Below are 19766 nucleotides of genomic sequence, written 5' to 3' on the forward strand. Positions count from 1 at the left end.
GGCTAGGTTACCCAGCCAGGGATCTGGTGTCTAGCTGCCATGAAGACACTGGCTTTATGGCGGCTTTAGTGGCGGAGCTATCATTGGCTGCGGCCGAGGCCGGAGCTGGCAGCGTTCCACACCTGTTCCCAAAATAGAGCAAGGTAGATGATTAACAAGAACAATTTAAGAAAATGACATTTTGCAAACCGTGCCGTGCATCATTAGACACAATGAAAATTCAAACACAGTTATAGGAAATTGCGTTTTACTTTTAATCTACATAGAGTTCAAGTATTACTGTTGATTAATAGCTGCATAATTCAATCTGTTTTAGGGCTACTGATCATGTATTACTACTTTGTACCCAGCACCACTATGTTAACAAGCCGCTGTGCAGTTTTAAAGCAGTAGCAGCCTTATACTTTACCTTTGGTGAAGGTGGTTAGCACTTAATTCTTAATGCCATGAGACAGTGAAGAGCAAATTTGACTTTTGACTTTTACTTTGACATTTACTTCTATCCAAAAGTTGACTTCTTATGTAAAATACACCAATGAACAAAATCCTGCTGATTCAACTCATATTAATCATCCATTTCTTGGCTCTTCAGATTTTCCCCAAGACACTTGTCAGGTTAAACATTCACCTCAAAAAACTAAATCAAAAACTCTCAGCGGAAAAAAAAGGTGAAATACAAACTATTGTTTTGTCACACAGATTTTTACAATTCACAGCTCTATATTTGTCTTTTAAACAGTTTTCAGAAAAGCCCAGAAGTTGCTAATTGATTTCTCTTGATCGATTTTTCAGTTCACCCAATTATAGCAGCTCTGTTCCACACAAGTCCCACATCAGGTCCAAACTGGATCTTATTATCTTCACGTGTGTGCCAGCCTGCCAGGTGCGTGTGTCACTACAGTGTGGCACTCTCTCTCCGTCTCCTCCACATTTGTTCTCGGTCCCCTCGGTCAACTGTCTGATGGATTGATGACTCGTGTGCGCCGTCAGACTCATAAATCAACTGTTACTGTGGTAAAGTGGCACCCGACATCCATTACTCGCAGACCTTGCTGCAATCGAGGGGGCCTCCACTCAGAAGTTGGTGCACTTCACTTTGTAGACGGCCGTGGGATTTGTCAGCGACTTGCTGAGTGACAAACAGGAAAGGAGACAGGTTGCCAGTGGGGCATTAACAGCCTGCATGTGTTAGTAGAACTGTTGTACTTTAACACCGGCTTGTTGCGCTACAGGTGGCTACGGGACATTTTCACTGAAAGTATTGTCTTCATTTGAATCCTTTCTGTTTAAGTATCTTTTGAATTGTACTGGCTTAACATTTTGTAGTATATAAATTGTCTACCGTGGATTTATTTTTTGCTCTTTACATAACTCAAAAACCTTTTTACAACCCACTAATGCGATTGTTTGTTTAGTTGTAATTCTGTATCTGTGCCGCAGGTTTCTCTCCAAAAAAACAGGTTAAGTCTTATTGTTATACATAGTATTGAAATATTAAGAGCTGTCTTGGCTACTTTCTGTATTATAAATATGTTCTGTGAGTTATCCAGATGGGTTGGAACATTGTTTTTGGAAAAGCGCTGCTTGTTAAAATGACTGAACATTCACATTTCTGATATTAAAACACAGGAAAGATGTGCATTTATGTAAATCTTTTCTGACTTTAAGTCCTATATTTGGTTGTGTTTGGGTCAAATTTGTCTATTTATAGTTATGCATTACAGGGTTTATGGTTAAACTTTACAATATGAAACCTTTTCTTTGTCATGCAGGTTCTATGACATCTTGATTTAAAAACAATTTACATTTATAGAGTAGACAATTGATTAAATGATACAAATACCAGACTAAGTGATCATATTGTTCCAAGATAGTAAACAGGGTTATTATCACATGAATAATGGCTAAATATGACTGTTTAATACATTTTGGCCCTTGACTAGAACAATAGTACAAGATACCCTTGCATTCATTTTGAAAACAAGTCTGCATAGAGGTGACGGATAAAGGAAATGGGACGTGTGTAGTCTGTGATGGATAGTAGACGAACACTTTAATGATCATACTGGACATGATAGAATAAAAAGATTTCTATGAGATGAGGTTAAAGGGACAATAGGTGAGCTGTGTGTGTCAGTGTTATCGTCAGCTCATCCCTTTGTCTTTAAGGATGTTGCAGCAGCAGCATACCCCCCCCCCCCCCCCTCATATCTTATACTCAACACTCTCACCCACAGTGTTAATCCCACCTCAGTCATTTTAATGGGACAGATTTCATTCCCTGGACCAGATCATATTGTTTCCACACACAGCTCGTCTAATGGCCGAGTAAGACTATCACGCTTTTATTTATTTTAGTCCTTGTTCTTTCACATGACGGCGTCTATCACATTATTAATATGACATCAGCATTGTTATTTTCCTTATCTTTTTCTATTAGGCAGGGTTCAATAGTAAAAATGTCATCACAACTATTAACAAGTGACAAATTATGACATTTATGGCTCACACAATTTATTTCCGCACCCAAAGGACATTACTCCTTTGTAATATCATTCTACCTCACTGCCCCCCCAGAAACGCTGGAGATCTGTGCTGAAACATGTTATTTCAAAATACATGCTCTGAATGAAAATATATAAATTCGTATCAGCCAATATATAAGTATAAGATGTATTTTTTACTCTATTTGTTTCTCCATCGACCCCCCCCCCCCCAGAAAAAATCCATATCAGTCTGGCGCCTGTAGCCATGACTGTTGGATATAAATAAATAATAAATATTATTTCTTATTTCTAAACAAGGTTACCAAGGGCTATCTGTTAACATTTTTTTTTTTTTTTATCTGGCATTAAAAGGCTTTTCTATAGATCTTCTGTTGAGGTTAACATCACTCTGAGTGTATCACTGTATATATTCTCTGTAAGTAAAACTGAATTATAACTCAGGTCTGTGTCTGCCAGGCTGTGTCAGCTGCCATTAGTATTCCACATCCTCCTTCAGGAACAAAAGACCCTTAAATCCACTGTTTGAGTCGGTCTGACTGTCCGACTTCGTTTCCCTCACATGGCTCCTTGTTTGATGTTTTCTGCTCTGGGTGACTTCTCCCAGTGTCCGGAGGCTGGAGCTGTAAACAGCCCAGTGCACTGACAGACCAACAGACAGACAAACACACAAATAGACTGACAGGGACCCGTGTTTCTCCCATGACCTTTAATCCAGTTGGCCAGCAGTGGATCTGATGCATGATTAATCATCTGTTTAGTGTGTGCAGTGCAGTGGACACACAAGGTAATGAGATGCACATCAGGCCTGTTTTGAAGCTCTTGGGTTTGTGTTGCTGGGGATTTAAAGAGGAATTCATGGCACTTTTGAGTTTTTCATAGTTTGTTTATTGCTATGTTCTATTTCCCAATGATGCGCTGACTGACATGTACACCCTCTACCCCCCCCCTCCCTCCCTCCCTCCCTCCCTCCCTCCCACATTCCCTTACCACCCCTTTGTATCCGTCCTCCAGCTGGTCGGCGGCCAGTTTGACCTGGAGATGAACTTCATCATCCAGGAGCCGGACAGCATCCTGTGCATGGTGGAGCTGCTGGATAAGTGTGAGCCCACCTGTCAGGCCGAGGTCTGGAGCATCTTCACCGCCATCCTCAAGAAGAGCGTCCGCAACCTGCAGGCGTGCACCGATGTGGGGCTCATCCAGCAGGTGCTCGAGCGGATATCCACCACAGACAGCATGATCGCAGGTACTGACCGCTGTGACCCGTGGACAAAGTGTTGTCTATCTTCTCAAGCCTGAAACAAGGCCTCGCCGCCAGGATCCCAGACCACCAGTTCTAGAGTTTTAGATCAGAGCTGTTGGGCATCGCTGCCAAAAATCAGGGGATTTGCAAACTCTTACATGTGTGATCTTTGAAAAGTCTCTGAAATAACAAACTGCAACAGGAGAGCAGGTGTATGTCCAGTGAGTTTCACAACTAGAAAATCTCCCCTTTAAAACCTTAAGTTTCAACATTTAAGAACTTTATTTTCTAATGTACATGCAGCAGTTTTCAGATCAGCATTTACAAGGTGTTAAACCTGGAAAACTAATGGAGAACATTGACAAATTTAAAGTTTCAATTTAAAGTGTGATGATGATTTGAAAAAGGAAAACACAAAAAATACAAAATAATGTTTGCAGAGATCTGAATTTCTTTCAGCCTATCAAAAATATTAGGCAAGGCTTGGTTCCAATCATGCAGATTTTTTTTTAATTAGATTTCAAGTTTCAACCTATCAAAAAGCCTCATTTTTTCAGTTTTGAAATATGGCATGGTATTTTTGCCTTATTAACCATCTTGAACAAAAAAAATATCCGTCAAACTAAGCCGTCATATGCATTTAGATTTAGCTAGTTTGTGTCGCAGTACAAAAACCCCATCCCCCCTCAGATCCCCTGTGACACCAATCACTGCTGAACTGGACTCGCTGAACTCATTCCATCCTCATCACCTCCAGAAGAGAAGTTTCTCTGGCCCTTAGCTTTGACCTCTGTGGAGGGGCAGCAAGCAAGAACAAGAATTCCAACTTCATGAATCATTGAGTATCATAACACAACTAACACAACAACTCCCCCACCCCCACTCTTGTTTTAACACAGTTACCTCATGGTTTCATCCTCCATTGTTGGAGACACTGTGCTCCGTTACACCGAGCTAGGGCACAATCCTCCTGCACAGTCTCCCCCGAGTCTCGGTCTAGTCTGTCGGCCATCTGCAAATTAGTTCGAATTAATCCTACAGTGTTCGACTCAGTGAACTTCAGCCAGTGAGAACAGCGCTGGCCTGGAGGGTTTGCGCAGTGGAGCAGGGATGATACAGCCCAGCAGTAACTAGGCAGCTGAAAGTAATGACTGTAGTTGTATTCACCACACTTCTCTGCTATATGGCTCATAAGCATGTAACACTTTGTATTGATTGACATTTAGAGGTTTAAAATGTTATATTTATATATATATATATTCGCTCTTTTAATGTTTTCATCATAATAAATGTCCTTCCTGTTGTCTCCTCCTCTCTCCACTGTCTGGACAGTTAAATCAAGGGCACTGCATGCACTGGTCAGAGATCTGTCACATTATGGCTCATCATTAGTCAGAAGTAACTCATAAGAGAAGCCTCCCTGTAGAGTGTGTCCTCTGGTTTCCTGCACAGGCTGCACAAACACAATCATCCTGCGTGATCACAAAATGCAGAAACACAATGTTAAACTGCAGAAAGAGGCACCAAGTACATACAACACTCTTAGGCAATATGTTGCAGTGTTAAACATTTTGCAGATTTTCGTTTTCAGACAAGAGTAAGAATAAATGTAGTAAATAATTAAAACTGCGGGCTGCTGTTTAATACTTTTAAAAACTGGATTTTTATTTGAATGGGAGACTTTAAATACTTTCTGCTAGCTGTGCAGTATTTCAGGTTATAAAATGCATCAAAAGACTTTTATAATAATTATGAAGTTGTAGTACATATGTCAGGTACCGACATATGGACGATCTTATCTCTACAGGTTTTGCACAAACAACAGTTGCATTAGTATTCTCTCGATCTTTCTGTTTAAACCCTGCCTGTGTCTGTGTGTAACCCCCGCCCTCTGCCGTGTGTCCATCTCGCAGACCTCCTCGTGGACATGCTGGGCGTCCTCGCCAGCTACAGCATCACGGTGAAGGAGCTGAAGCTGTTCTTCAGCAAGCTGCAGGGGCAGGAAGGCCAGTGGGTGAGTCAGAGTCGTGCCACGGTGATCTGTCTTGGTCGTCTGGGACTTGCATGAGGAATGTGCGAGCGACACCTCGACTGCCGCCATCCCACACGACGAGATAAATCACGTGAAGCCAGACTTCTACTGTGAAGCAGCTCCACATTATTGACATTAGGTGGGATCGTGATATTACACGTTCTTCAGCGTGTAGTTACTCCAACAGTCGCACAGCGTGAGCCAGAGTAAAGATATTTGCACAATGTGGAACATGACAAAACGCTGAGAGCAGCTGGAGCAGGAGAACCTCACTGAACTCAGGACGTCTGATGCGTTTGCTGAGGCTGTATCCAGGCAGAGCAGTGGCACAGGAGGGGGAGAGAGAGAGATGAAGTGAGGATGAGAGGGAGAGTTGCCCATTGATCACTGACACTAATCAAGTTGTCAAGGAAATAGGGCAGTTTGATTTGATACTTCTAAATTTCACCTCCCTCTCCCACTCTCTCTCTTTTTTTTTTAAAGCGAATCTTGCCACTGCTCTTCTTTTTCGTTTTATAGAAACAAAAATGCTGGGGTGGATGGGTTTAGAGCAACGGTGTTATAAACACCATTTCTACTATAGTAAATATAATGACCTCATTGAAAATCTTATTGAATATAAACAACAAAAGGATTTAGGTTCGACTCAGATCGATTCAACTCCAGTGATCAAATGTCTGTGTGTTAGAGCAGCATATTTTAAATGAAGGATACTATGCTTGTATAATGAGATCAATGAGACTGAGTCAAATCTCCTGCTCCGTGAATCTCTTTTGAGTCTGAGTCTGAGAGATAAATTTAGAACGATCTGAAACGGAGCCTTACTCGCTTCTAATCATTTGTGGCTTCAAGTGTGTAACTGGGTTTAATATGTTTGTGTGTGGCTGTTTTGACATTAATATCACCTTATCAGTTGCCTAAAATGTTTTGTGTTTGTGTTGTTCTGTTTTTTTCCCTCAGCCTCGTCACGCAGTGAAGCTTCTGTCGGTGCTGAAGTACATGGCTCACAGAAATGGTCCCGACTCCTTCTTCAGCTTCCCAGGAAAGAATGCAGCTGTGAGTACAAAACCCACAATGTACAACCTCCATAGTGTTTTAAATGTTCCATTAAATCTCCTTCATTTTTTTCTAATACATGGTTTCCTCCATTAAACCAGAAGCACACAAGTTTTGTCTCGTTGTCTGACAGTGCAGCTCCTCAAAGGCTGTTGTTCTCTTTCTGAAATGTTAAGTGTGTAGAAATGGAGATGTGTCTAATAGTCTTTATAAACAGTCTATGGTCTCATACCATGCTCTTCCTGGTGAAACTCTATGCACTCTCTAAGCATAGTTATCGTGTGTCTGACTGAATTACTCATGTTGAGGAAGCTTTGGTCTTTTCAAATCGTGCTGTGAGGGTTTTGCCTTCACCTTTCCTCCTCATTAGCTCATTCAAAACCCTCCTGTTCCCTTGTCATCAGTATCATGGGAACTGGCTCTCATGGCTCTTCTCTTCTTTTCATATTAGAGATGCAAAATGTGCAAATTCAAATAACACACAGCCTTATGTAAGGTCTGTATAGGAGGATGACACATAACACATGCTATTGGATGTAAGAGTAAAATACATATTTCAGGATCACAGATTATCTTTGTAGTTTTTCTTACTTTTCCAAGTTTGCTTCATATTTGTTGGTCTAAACTACTTGTGTACATCCCTTTAACATCTGTATCTCATGCTGTTTTCTTCTGTCACACAGGCCATAGCTCTGCCTCCCATTGCAAAATGGCCGTACCAGAATGGGTTCACATTCCACACGTGGCTCCGCATGGATCCTCTCAACAACATCAACGTAGACAAAGACAAGCCTTACCTCTACTGGTGGGTAACACAGGAGCAGGGTCCCTGTAACTTGTAAAGTTCCAGTTTAATCATTGCAAAGGGGAGGGGAGGGGGTGTTTAACATTAAGTGTTAACATCCCCATCACAATGTATCTGAAATGTGTCTGAAACCCAAAGACGTGCAGCATTAATCCCCACAGATGATAAATGGTTGTGCCTTGCCCTCCATCTTTCACGTCTCCCCCATCCTTTGACTTCCTCTCTGGAGGAGCAAGTAAATCAAGCCTTCTGATCAACTTATCTTCAACCCAAAATTAATTTCTGTCAAAAAATCTAATTTGCTCAACGGGGATCTGTTTGGGCGTCTGTGAAAGTGATAGCCGAGCCGGGGCCGCCAACGAGCTGCTTGAGAGGATCCGTAATAAAAGCTCTTCTTCAGCCCGGTGCCCTTTTTAAAAAGAGATTAATTCACTAAATCACTTGTGGGGGGGGGGGCTCCGTCTCAACGGGACACAGAGAACGATGGGAAGAGTCTGTGAAGTAGAGAAATTATTGTTTGCCATGTTTATCCTTTTGAGATGCTTTTTAAAGTGTTTATATGATATACTGGGACACCATATAATCCATGCTGGTCTTGAATGCTAAATCCGTGTGTTTGTACCTTCCCCTTCATTTCTTTCCAGTTTCCGCACCAGTAAAGGCCTCGGTTACTCTGCACACTTTGTGGGCGGCTGTTTGATAGTGACCTCATTAAAAACCAAGGGGAAAGGATTCCAGCACTGTGTAAAATACGACTTCAAACCACAGAAGGTAGGAAAAGGAACAAAAACAAGTGCAAGCATGTAGTCATTGTCACCAGAAGACGAAGGCTGGAAGTGTCTCTGTAAATATACCACTGAAATCCATATGTAAGCACACACATAATCAGTCATATATGCACACACACACACACACACACACATACGGAGACACAGACACACACGTGCGCCACACAATAAATCCAGACCTTGCTCTAAGAAAGAACTGTCACATCTCACCTGACTCTGGGGAAAAGTAAAAGTAGACGAAGGAGGAATGAGGGCGATGGGAGATACTACTAATACTTTTACTCTCTTCCAGGCACACACACACACACACACACTCGCACCACAGACACACACACTCACACACACACACACACACTGAAGATCATTACAGGCAGAGAGAGCCTTTGCCTGTGGAAAATGTAAGAACTTGCTCCTGCCTCCCCTGGGCATGAAGGATCCAACTTACCTCCACAAACCTCAGGAGGACACAGAGCTCGTTTTAGTGGATTTTTCTTTTCACTCCATTTTTAATTCATTCTCTTCCATGTCCACGGGTAACCACAGTAACCAATTTCATGGTGGTAACGGCAGTCACCTATTTCACTGTTGAGGAGAAAACTAGAATCAAGTATATGCAGGACTGCGACTGATCAGTGAAACGTGAAGCTGGATTCAGGCTAATTCAGTAGCTTGTAATGAAATCCTGAGTTGTGTGTGTGTGTTTGTGTGTGGTTGCAGCAGTTTCCTGTTTGTGAGAAGATGCTTCTTGTTGTTTTACAGTGGTACATGGTGACTCTTGTTTACATCTACAACCGCTGGAAAAACAGTGAGCTCAGCTGCTACGTGAACGGAGAACTGGCTTCCTTTGGAGACATCGCCTGGTTCGTCAACACCAGTGACGTGAGTATCACCACAGCTTTCTTTATGTACTGTTTTGTTTCTCTCACATGGCTCAGGTGCAGTGTTTCATCTGCTGGCTTTTTATAATCAGATGTATTATCTTATATAATCAGATGTATTATATCTTTTCATAGTGTGTTAATCCAGGGTTTGTTTTACAGTTGGTTTTGAAGCTAGTACAGTGCAAGTGAATTATCCATAGATATATATAGTGTAATTATATAAAGAGGTCATTTTATTTCACGCTGCCTTTTGAAATCTGAGTAGGGACAAGAGATGGAAATTAGCCGATACAGCTTACTTTCATTAAAAGTATTATTTACAGTCTGTTAATAAGCACTGTTCCTATCCAACAAATATATAGAAGTACCTATAAGTTGACTTTTCTCTCAGAGACATGTGTGTTTTGGGGCTTTTCTGTCCCACGACTCTGTATACAGCCCCGTCTCCTCCCACATCACCAGATGAGCCCTCTCTCAGTCCCCAGGATTGCTTCCTGTCATGCTGAGATATGAGGGCCTTAAATCAAATTTAGCTCTGGACTGAAAATGCCTCCACAGTGGAAGCGTAATCCTCTAGATGTGTCAGTATGTCAGAAATCTAATTAGCTCCTTGATTGAGACGTGGCCTCATCGCTCTCAACACTTCTGCTTATGCCTCCCTCCCTGTAATGTGGAGAAGATGGGCCGTTATCACGTTAGCTACACTGCGCTCGTAGTTTGAGGCTGTGTTGCCATTTATAGCTGGTGTTATCATGAACGTGCCTCTTCTCTCTGTTCTTTCCTGCTATTTTTGGGCTTGTTTGTCCTTATTTTCTGTCTTTCTTCTGTCCCTTCCCTCCCTCCTTCGTCCTCTCCCCCGCTGCAGACGTTTGACAAGTGTTTCCTGGGATCGTCGGAGACGGCGGATGCCAACCGTGTGTTCTGTGGACAGATGGGGGCAGTTTACCTGTTTGGAGAGGCTCTCAGCGCTGCTCAGATCCTGGCCATTTATCAGCTGGGGCCCGGCTACCAGGTTGGAAAGCACAACACCTGATATGAATCATTTAACACAAAATGCACACAACTGCACGAAGTATGAATTCTAATTTTATAGTTTTTTGCAGTTGAAATCTGGAATGGCTTCGATTCTTTCCTGTATCTTTTTTTAATATATGTTGTAACGTTGTAAAAGACATTAACTGACACATTTTCTATTGTGGCAAAGAAACAATTTCCTCTAAATCGTCCTCTCTCCTCTTTCATATCCTCCTGCCCAGGGCACATTCAAGTACAAGGCCGAGAGCGACCTGCTGTTTGCGGAGCATCATAAGACCTTACTGTACGACGGCAAGCTGTCCTCCAGCATCGCCTTCACGTACAACCCTCGCGCCACAGATGCTCAGCTCTGCCTCGAGTCCTCCCCCAAGGACAACGCCTCCATTTTCGTCCATTCACCCCATGCACTCATGCTGCAGGTGAGACGCCTCCATCTGTTGTCATTGATTTTAAATAATGTTGTGTTATTTAATTGGTTGTCTTTGAATTATAAGGTTGTATAAATAAAGTTACTATTGAATACAACACTTTGGTAATCTAGCACGTAGCCACCCCCCCTTGGATTAGTGTTGATATTGCTTAGCCACACTGCTGCACTGACATTAAAGCAATCGATGCAGATTCATTCAGCACCTGGATGCCCGCTCCTGCCCCCCCGCTGGGCCATATGTGCCACTCTTTACTCTTTCCTTCTCTCTCTATGATAATGAAAGTGGCCCAGTTGGCATCTTTTCATTTTAATAGCCTAACGAGGGCAGAGGTGCAAATGTGTCGAGGCTGCCAGACTCCTGCAGCTGTTGAGAAACGCCGTCCCCAGTGCCCTCACTGTGGAATTAACTTCCTCTCATATCAGGATTTACTTACATCCACGTGAAGAGGTGAAGCTCGCGCTGCACGGCCGAGACATTCATGAACTCACACAGCACCGACACACAAAGTTGTTTCTTCACTCACTCCCGAGTTTTCTTTTTCTCAAGCTTTAATTGAGTTTTCTCTCATGCCCTCTCATCAAAGAGAATGCTTTGTTTCCTTTGTGATGGAGGCTCTTGCTGCCGCACACACACACACACACACACACACGCACACAAACACACACACACATGCAGTGTGAAATATGAACGACTGTGACCTATATTTTCAACTTTGCTATACACGCTTCAAAAATTCCAATCCTATAGAACTGGAGACCTTTGGACTGGCCACCGTGTCTGTCACAACACAAAACCACTGACACAAGTAAACGCACCAGACACAGAATAACTAAGGTCGTTTATTCCTCATCTTCAGTATTATATAAACTGACGGTCAGTGGCCGGAGGCTTGATGTTCTTGGGGTTGTGCATTCGTCCCATTCTTGGAATTGAATAGTTTTCACCCCCTCAAATATGTGCATTTCAAAACTGAATCCATTATGGAAGCAATGTTGCCAATGGAAAAACCCTGTTATAGTTTCGACTGCATTATAATGGTCAAAGGGACATTAGTGTGTAGTGGAAGTCCTTCACATTTTCTTCACCTCTGACTATGTGACTACTTTTAAATGATGATCAGCGCATAGAGTTGATTCAATGCACATCACTCAGTGACTCATGTACAGATGCAGGTCATGTACATGTTAAATGTGACTGACTGTGTGTGTTTGGGTTTTGCAGGACGTGAAGGCTGTGGTGACTCACTCAGTCCAGAGCGGCATCCACTCTATCGGAGGCGTGCAGGTCCTCTTCCCTCTGTTTGCACAGCTGGATTATCGCCAGCCCTCCAGCCATGAGCTGGACACCTCCGTCGGGTAAACACACACACACACACACACACACACACACACACACACGCACTTTTACTTGCAAACATATGTTAACAAATATTGAGTTCAGCATTTTGTTTTCTGAATAACTCTTTTCGATGTTGGGGATATTATTTATCTTGCAAGAAATTGTGTAAAGTGTTGATTTACACTATACTATACATTACTATACTATATATACTAAATTACTGAAAATAAAGCATTTACAGGTGCTGGAGACACTATTTACTTTATTTTGAGATGATAACACACAGCTCATTAAAGGTAATCAGGCAAATCATTTGATATTTTACTGATCTAAAGTATTCAAAGTAGAGCTAAAACTAATGGTCACAATATGGGTACACTGTGATTCTCAAACAATCCACACAATTTACCATTTAAAACATTTTCTGTGTTCCGACCTTCGGGCCCATCACCGCAGGGTCTACAGACTGTTTCACAGCAATTTGTTTTTGCCACATTTAAAAGCTCCACTGTCACAACAGAAGCCTGCAGTTACAAAGTGTTTGGAAACTACGTTTTACATTCTAAACTTTTAACATAACGCCGAGCGTGAAAGCTGCGAGGCCCCTCGTTCTTCCAAAGTGCTGTGTTGTTGTTTCTCCTGCCCTCAAGGTGATGCTAACTAGAATCTGTTCTCCCAGCACAATGAGGACACGACACCCTCATTCAGTCACATTTCATGTAGGATATGCCCTTCACAGTCAGGGCTTTGTCAGCAGCATACATAGATTATTGTCACTGTCTAACTCACAGTCTCCCCCTCTCTTTGTCTGTGTGTCTGTCTGTCTCTCTGTCTCTCTGTCTGTCTGTCTGTCTGTCTGTCTGTCTGTCTGTCTGTCTCTCTGTCTGTCTGTCTGTCTGTCTGTCTGTCTGTCTGTGTCACAGCTGCACGTTGCTGTCCTTTGTGATGGAGCTCTTGAAGAACTCGGTGGCTATGCAAGAGCAGGTCCTGGCCTGCAAGGGCTTCCTCGTGATTGGCTACACTTTGGAGAAGGTGAGACAAACACCATTTGGCTCAGCTGACGAAGAAATACACAGGAGAGCCATCACTCTGGAGCAGTAGCTGCACACATAATGAACCCAGCAGCAGTAATAGGGCTGATCTTGTGTCTCAAAGCACGCACAGACACACACACACACACACACACACACACACACCAACACTTAATATGACACAGACTTTGTTTTTCCCTCAGCTGTATTCCGAGGTCACAGCTGGATTTTGTGCTTGTTAGGCAGAAGAGGAGCTCCTCCTCATCTTTCTCTGCATGTGTCCTTTCTCTCCCCTCTCTGTGTTGAACCTAGTTCCCTAGTTGTTCTTTCTCTGTCTTGACTCCTTTCACTGTCACATCAATTTTCTTTTTGCCACATATATTGTGACAATTTGTGCCTCACCGACTCTCTGTCTCTGTCCTTGTCTCTGTGCTCAAGTCCTCCAAGGTGCATGTGACGCGGCCCGTCCTGGACATCGTGCTGGCCTTCTCCAGATACCTTAGCAACTTGCAGAACGGCATCTTGCTGCTGAAGCAGCTGTGTGACCACATCCTGTTCAACCCTGTCATCTGGATCCATGCCCCTGCCAAGGTAACAGGAATAAACACAGAGCAGAGCAGGATATCAATCTACTCTTTATTACATTTTTCAACTAGAAGGGAACTTGGAATGTGCATCTCTCCACTTTCTCACCATATTGCATATACAAACCTGATTCCATCTTTAATACCTCTAGATTATTCCTTCAGAAATTGGAAGAAATGTCAAGAATTGGCTCAACTCTCAACTCATAATGTTAAAGAAACAGAACTGCTCCAATAGTTAATGGGCTCCTTCTTGGCCCACAGCCCACACGTCCATCAAGTTTCAAGTTGGCCCAGTGGTTTTTGCATTACCCTACAGACAGCCAGACACACATCAGGATCATTCAGTGAATTGAAATATGATGACATAGACCTGCACAGTCATAATCACCTTCCCCTGAATGTTCCTGTCCTTCTTTTAATTTACAATATGTCCCAGTTCAGTTCAGAGTTCAAGGTTTTCCCTTCATCTGTGACTCAGCCACAAAGAAGCCTCCAATTTCCTGGATGCACTAAAACTGGATTATTCCCCTTAGACGATGTAGTGTGTGTGTCACTGTGTGTGTTTTCACGTGCGCTGCGTCTCTTCCAGGTGCAACTGACCCACTACACTTACCTGGCGACGGAGTTCATCAGCACAGTGACCATCTACAACGCCATTCGCAGGGTGGGCACGGTGCTGCAGGTCATGCATACACTGAAATACTACTACTGGGTCGTCAACCCACAGGACCGCAGCGGGGTCATCCCCAAAGGCCTCGGTGAGACACACACAGACGCACACACACACACACACACACACACACACACAGAGACACACACTAATGATGTTCCTGCTCCTCCACTTGCATGTCCATCAATCAAGTGCTTCACAATTCACTGATGAGCTGAAATTTAAGAAAAATGTATCAAAATTAGGATAATGAAATTGATTTTAATACTATTATGATTTTAAAACTATAATAACAACAAAAAATGATTCAAAAAAGTTCAATAAGGTTACCAGCGTATCGTAGGGCTGATGTAGAGAGACAAATTACCATTCACATTTATTCACCATATATGAGCATGTACACAGAAATATGGATTCAAACACATAACGTATGCTCCCCCATATTTCTAACTTTTAAATATAACATGTTTTATACCTTCTCAGTCACTAGCCACTAACATCAGCCCTTGTTTGCTTTGTGTTTTTTTCAGACGGTCCGAGGCCAAACCTCAAGGAGATCCTGTCTCTGCGAGCTTTCTTGTTGTTGTTTGTCAAACAGCTCATAATGAAGGTACGTCCCACAGTGACAAACAAAAAGAGCTGCAAGGATTCTCTGTAGAGAGCAGCACAGTTGGATGTTAGAATAACATTCTACAGCAGTCTGATTGTTGATGGTATAATCATAATGCAGTATGTCGAAGGGAAAAGCAATAATTCTTCCAAATGAAATTCTATTATCTATCTGACAATTCCTACTTGTTTTAGCATAGTTTTCCTCTCATAAAAGCTGGATATATGATTAAGATTTTTATTTTTGGATGTGAGTATATGGGTTCTGTTTTGTAAAACTAATTGTCTTGATTTACGTTTGTAAAAAGGGGGAAATCCGTACATATACCTAGAAGCTCTTGTTTCAGTTCTATTTGCCCTAGTGAAGTTTTGAGCACAAGGTTTTTCCTTCAGACATTTGCTTTATGTTGTTTTGCCTCATCAGTGAAATGACCAGTTCAATAATCCAGCTCAGATTACACTTTGCAGAGCAGTGGGTTCACATCAAGATATTTTAAAAGTTGTTAGATTAATTTACTGTTTCTCCCAAGTGTCTTTTTCCTAATGTGTTAGTCCTATAGTTCAGATACTTTAGTGATCACAGTGGAGCAATCATGATAAAACCTGTGTGATTATATTTCAGGATCATGGAGTCAAAGACGACGAGCTGCAGAGTATCCTCAACTACCTCCTTACCATGCATGAGGTAAGGCTGCTACTCAGTTCTTCATGCAGCGGGGACCTCACCACCAGGTGGCGTCATAGCACTACTGTACTGCTCTGTGTCTTTCCTCCATCTGATGTGCTGGGAGAGAGTAAACAATTCCTGCTGCTAAAGGCAGAACTACTGTTGCTTGTTACTGTTCTCCACGTGTGCCAGTTCAGTGTCCTGGTTGAAGTGGTTTTGTTTACAGTGGAGTGATGCATGACAAATGAATCCCTCGGATCAGTCACTAACTCAGTGGGGTGATTACAACACGGGCTGAGAAACCTGTAGCAGCCTTTCTTTGTAAAGAGCCCACACTGTGATTCACATGCTCATTACTGCTGCTACTACCAGCCGGATAGAAAGCAGGAGAATAAATATCAATAATAAGAAACTGCACATACATTTCTTTCTATCTTTTACTGACATGTTCAGTTGACTCTGAATTACTCGTCACACAAGTTATCCTCTTGAAAGCGGACTCACTTCTTCAGCTTCAGTAGAGACGATCATTGTCCCACTGGTCTCCATGAACACCACAGTCCCCTCAACTCCTCTTCCTCTCGGTCCCACAGGATGATAACATCATGGATGTGCTGCAGTTGTTGGTGGCTCTGATGTCTGAACATCCAGGGTCCATGGTCCAGGCCTTCGACCAGCGCAATGGGATTCGGTAATGATCACCGATTGGGTTATCTGCTAACGTACTTGTTTATTAGTCGGTATAAATATATATTTCATTCTTAGTGATTTAAAAATGCCTCAAATTCTAATTTAAACAATAAATATTTGTGAAATGAAAATTGTGCACTCAAAACTACTGCCTAATCTCTAATCTGATGCTACGAGTGTGGTAAATGTTAATGTAAACTTCTTATGTTACTTTTTTTATTTGAAAAAAGTGGATTTAATTGAATTCAAATGTGCTTTTTCCTCACAGTGTGGTTTACAAGCTTGTGGCCTCAAAAAGTGAAGGAATTCGAGTGCAGGCACTCAAAGTGATGGGCTACTTTCTGAAGCACTTGCCACCAAAGTAAGTACAAGGTTCAAGTTTAAATCCTCACTTAATCGCTGTTGTTCCAGATTATACTTTAAATTATTTTAAAGTATAATTTCACTTTAGTTTAGTGTGTGTCAGAAATGTACATTATGTTAGGGTATACATTTAAATTCGAGCCAAATGTATTAATAAGTTACAAAAAAGAAAACCGTGATTCCATAACTTTCATTGTTTCAACGCACTTCCTCAATTTCATATAATATTTTAAAGAAAGCCAGTGTGCTATTGATCTTGTTGAAATTAGTTAAAATACTATAAAATATTGTAGTTACCAGAGGGATCAGGCATCTAACTTCCAACACTTCCTGGTTCATGTTAATGCTCATTGTCTTCTAGCTGGAGGCCTCAATGTCTAAATAAATAAAAAATACCTTTTTATTATGATGCACTGAACCAAACCTCCCCTTATGTTTATTTATTTGGTATTTTTAAGGTTTCCATTAAATAGTTTGGGTTATCACCACCAATTAAAGTGTGTGTGCCCCCTCTGAGTGTTTCAGTAGTTTTTAAGCCTCTTCAGTCTTCTGCTTCATTCATTTGTTTATGTCACATTTGAAGTGATCCATGATGAGAGATGAAGGTGACAAAGAAACTCCTCTTCCTCAGTCAGCAGGGATCCTCTTTTTTCATTTCCTCCACGTCACATGACAGCTGGAGCGCGTCTGATTTATACACCTACAGATTTCAACTGCTGCAGATATTTGACTCATCGGAAAAACAGATTTTCGCCTTTTGTACTTCCTTTCGAAAATGTGTAATTTTAAACCGGCATTATATAGATTAAAAAAAAAAAAACTTCTTTATTTCCTGAACAATGCTCGGGCACATAGCGATGTTTACTGACTGACACTTGACCCCCTTAATGTCCCGATCAGGAGGAAATCTGAGGTCATGCTGAGTCACGGCCTCTTCTCCCTGCTCACTGAACGGCTGATGCTGCACTGCAGCCAGTTCAGCATGACGACCTACAACGTTCTCTTCGAGGTCAGTGCTCTGCCTACGTTCACTCCCTAGAACCTGAACTGACCACAACAAACACACACATGTTCTAATCTGCGTTCAGCTACATTTTATAATTTTTACTTGTGCATCTGATTCACAAAACAACTGTATTTGTGCCTAGCTAGCTAATCTCTGTCAAATCTTTCTACTCGTATGACAATTTAATGAAAAGCCTAAAACACATAAATTGTATGGTTGATCACCTGCAGCAACTTGATTTGACAATTATTCAGAAACATACCACACAACGGTGAAGCGTATACACAGCCGTGTGTATCCGTACTGTGGTTTGTGTCTCTGTTATTGCAAAGCCCCGTGCAGATATTTACGACCCGAGTCCCCCCCCCTCTGTCCCGTGGTAGATCCTCACCGAGCAGATCTGCACTCAAGTGATCCATAAACAGCATCCGGACCCCGACTCCACTGTGAAGATCCTCAACCCACGTAAGTGCCTCCTCTGCGCCACACTACTGCTCTAAATCATCCCCCTGTAGCGTACCCTCTGCATACCTACTGCTCCACACCGCCCCGGAGCAGAGTCCCCACGGAAGAGTGCGATCTCTATATACAGTCAAACAAATGAAAGACATAAATCCTGCAGCCAGAGGGTAGTTTCATACAAGGGGAACTTAAGCATGGGGATGGTGCAATAGCTTTGTGTGATAAATATATACACACAGCGGCTGGTTTTTATTGGAGGCCCCTATCTGTCAGGAATAATTTACATATAAAGGGAATTATAAATAAAGAAAAATAATAAAAAAGGATGTAATTTAATGTATGAGATATTCTGTGTTGGTGTATTTATTTTATTATTTAATCAAACAACTGAAATGTACTCAAGTTTAGAGTATCTTTTATGTTTAGACAGTTTGTGTATGTACCTTGTGGGGCAAATATTTATTACTGCGAAACAAAAGTAAAATGAAACTTGTGTATCATGTTTATATTTTGTATTTTATGATTTGAACCGGTAATTATAGGTTTAAATAACATTGTTTTAATGTAAAATACTTTGCATATGGAAGTATTCATATGTAGGGTCAGGGTTAATTACAATATACTCACACACAGTATATATTAGTATTTATCCTTTCCACCTCTGCACCATTACTAGTTGAGACTGAAGTCCTGGCTCAGATCAATGCTCCCATCAGATATTTTCACTCACCTGCAATTTCACATCAGCTCCCAAAATGTTTTTATACGGAGAAATCTCAAGTATCCATTTCAGCCGAGGAGAAAGAAAACATCCCTCTCTCTCTTTCTCTCTCTCCCTCTCTTTTAAACGGCCGCTTCCACACGTAGCAATGTGCACAGCTTTAATCAGTTAGAAATCCAAGCACTTGGTATAATCACAACCAAGGTTTACTTCCAACCAGCCTTAATCTGACAAGGTCCTGCTGCAGTCACACATTGATTATCCTAAGCCTTTATTGTGTTAAAAACTCTGCTGCCCAACCATCCTCGACAGGCGGTGTATATCACCCAGGCCTTGTGTAGGTTTGTGCATGTGAGCGCAGCCTGTGGAGCACAGAGCGGTGGTCTGTTTCTCCTTTGCCGTGCATTCTCTTGATTTAATCTGCGACAAACTCCCAAAATGGCCCCCTGATTGCAGTCTTTAGTAACGTCAGAGCCAATCAAACAAACCGAGGAAGTACAGTTTCCCTCAAATTAACTCGAGGGAAAGGGGAACCGAGAGCAAATGGAAAAAAAAAGAAAGAAAGAAGGGGAATACGCCATCCCTCCATCCCTCCATCCCTCCATCCTCATTCCCGGTACATGCAGGGGTAATTTTCTGGCGGTAAAGGTTCAGCGACTCATAATTTGAGTGACTAAGGCGTAGAAACAACACGACCGTCTGCGGGGGCAAAGGGGGGGGGGGGCAGAGGTGAGCACCGAGGTTCTGGAGAGACAAGTGAAATCCAAGCCCCCCCCGTCCGCCTGCCCAACGCAAATGGACACTGACACTGTCGAGATAATTCATCTAAACAGTCAGTCTCTTCGGT

At 42.1% G+C, this 19766-nt stretch overlaps 1 protein-coding gene across 1 annotated transcript in view; it reads left to right on the forward strand.

Annotated features, from left to right (window-relative positions):
* Positions 1-19766, forward strand: part of lrba (LPS responsive beige-like anchor protein) — a 175977-nt gene that overhangs the window by 16158 nt on the left and 140053 nt on the right. The window contains exons 2-19 of the mRNA XM_053417628.1: positions 3519-3750; positions 5661-5761; positions 6740-6835; positions 7519-7640; positions 8285-8411; positions 9188-9307; positions 10175-10321; positions 10566-10763; positions 11997-12130; positions 13037-13145; positions 13583-13735; positions 14321-14489; positions 14932-15011; positions 15633-15695; positions 16271-16368; positions 16636-16728; positions 17631-17739; positions 18120-18201. Of these exons, the coding sequence (XP_053273603.1) occupies positions 3519-3750; positions 5661-5761; positions 6740-6835; positions 7519-7640; positions 8285-8411; positions 9188-9307; positions 10175-10321; positions 10566-10763; positions 11997-12130; positions 13037-13145; positions 13583-13735; positions 14321-14489; positions 14932-15011; positions 15633-15695; positions 16271-16368; positions 16636-16728; positions 17631-17739; positions 18120-18201 (2233 nt within the window). The remainder of the gene's footprint in view (positions 1-3518; positions 3751-5660; positions 5762-6739; positions 6836-7518; positions 7641-8284; positions 8412-9187; positions 9308-10174; positions 10322-10565; positions 10764-11996; positions 12131-13036; positions 13146-13582; positions 13736-14320; positions 14490-14931; positions 15012-15632; positions 15696-16270; positions 16369-16635; positions 16729-17630; positions 17740-18119; positions 18202-19766) is intronic.

This window comes from Pleuronectes platessa, chromosome 3 (assembly GCF_947347685.1).
Source record: "Pleuronectes platessa chromosome 3, fPlePla1.1, whole genome shotgun sequence".
Lineage (NCBI taxonomy): Eukaryota > Metazoa > Chordata > Actinopteri > Pleuronectiformes > Pleuronectidae > Pleuronectes > Pleuronectes platessa.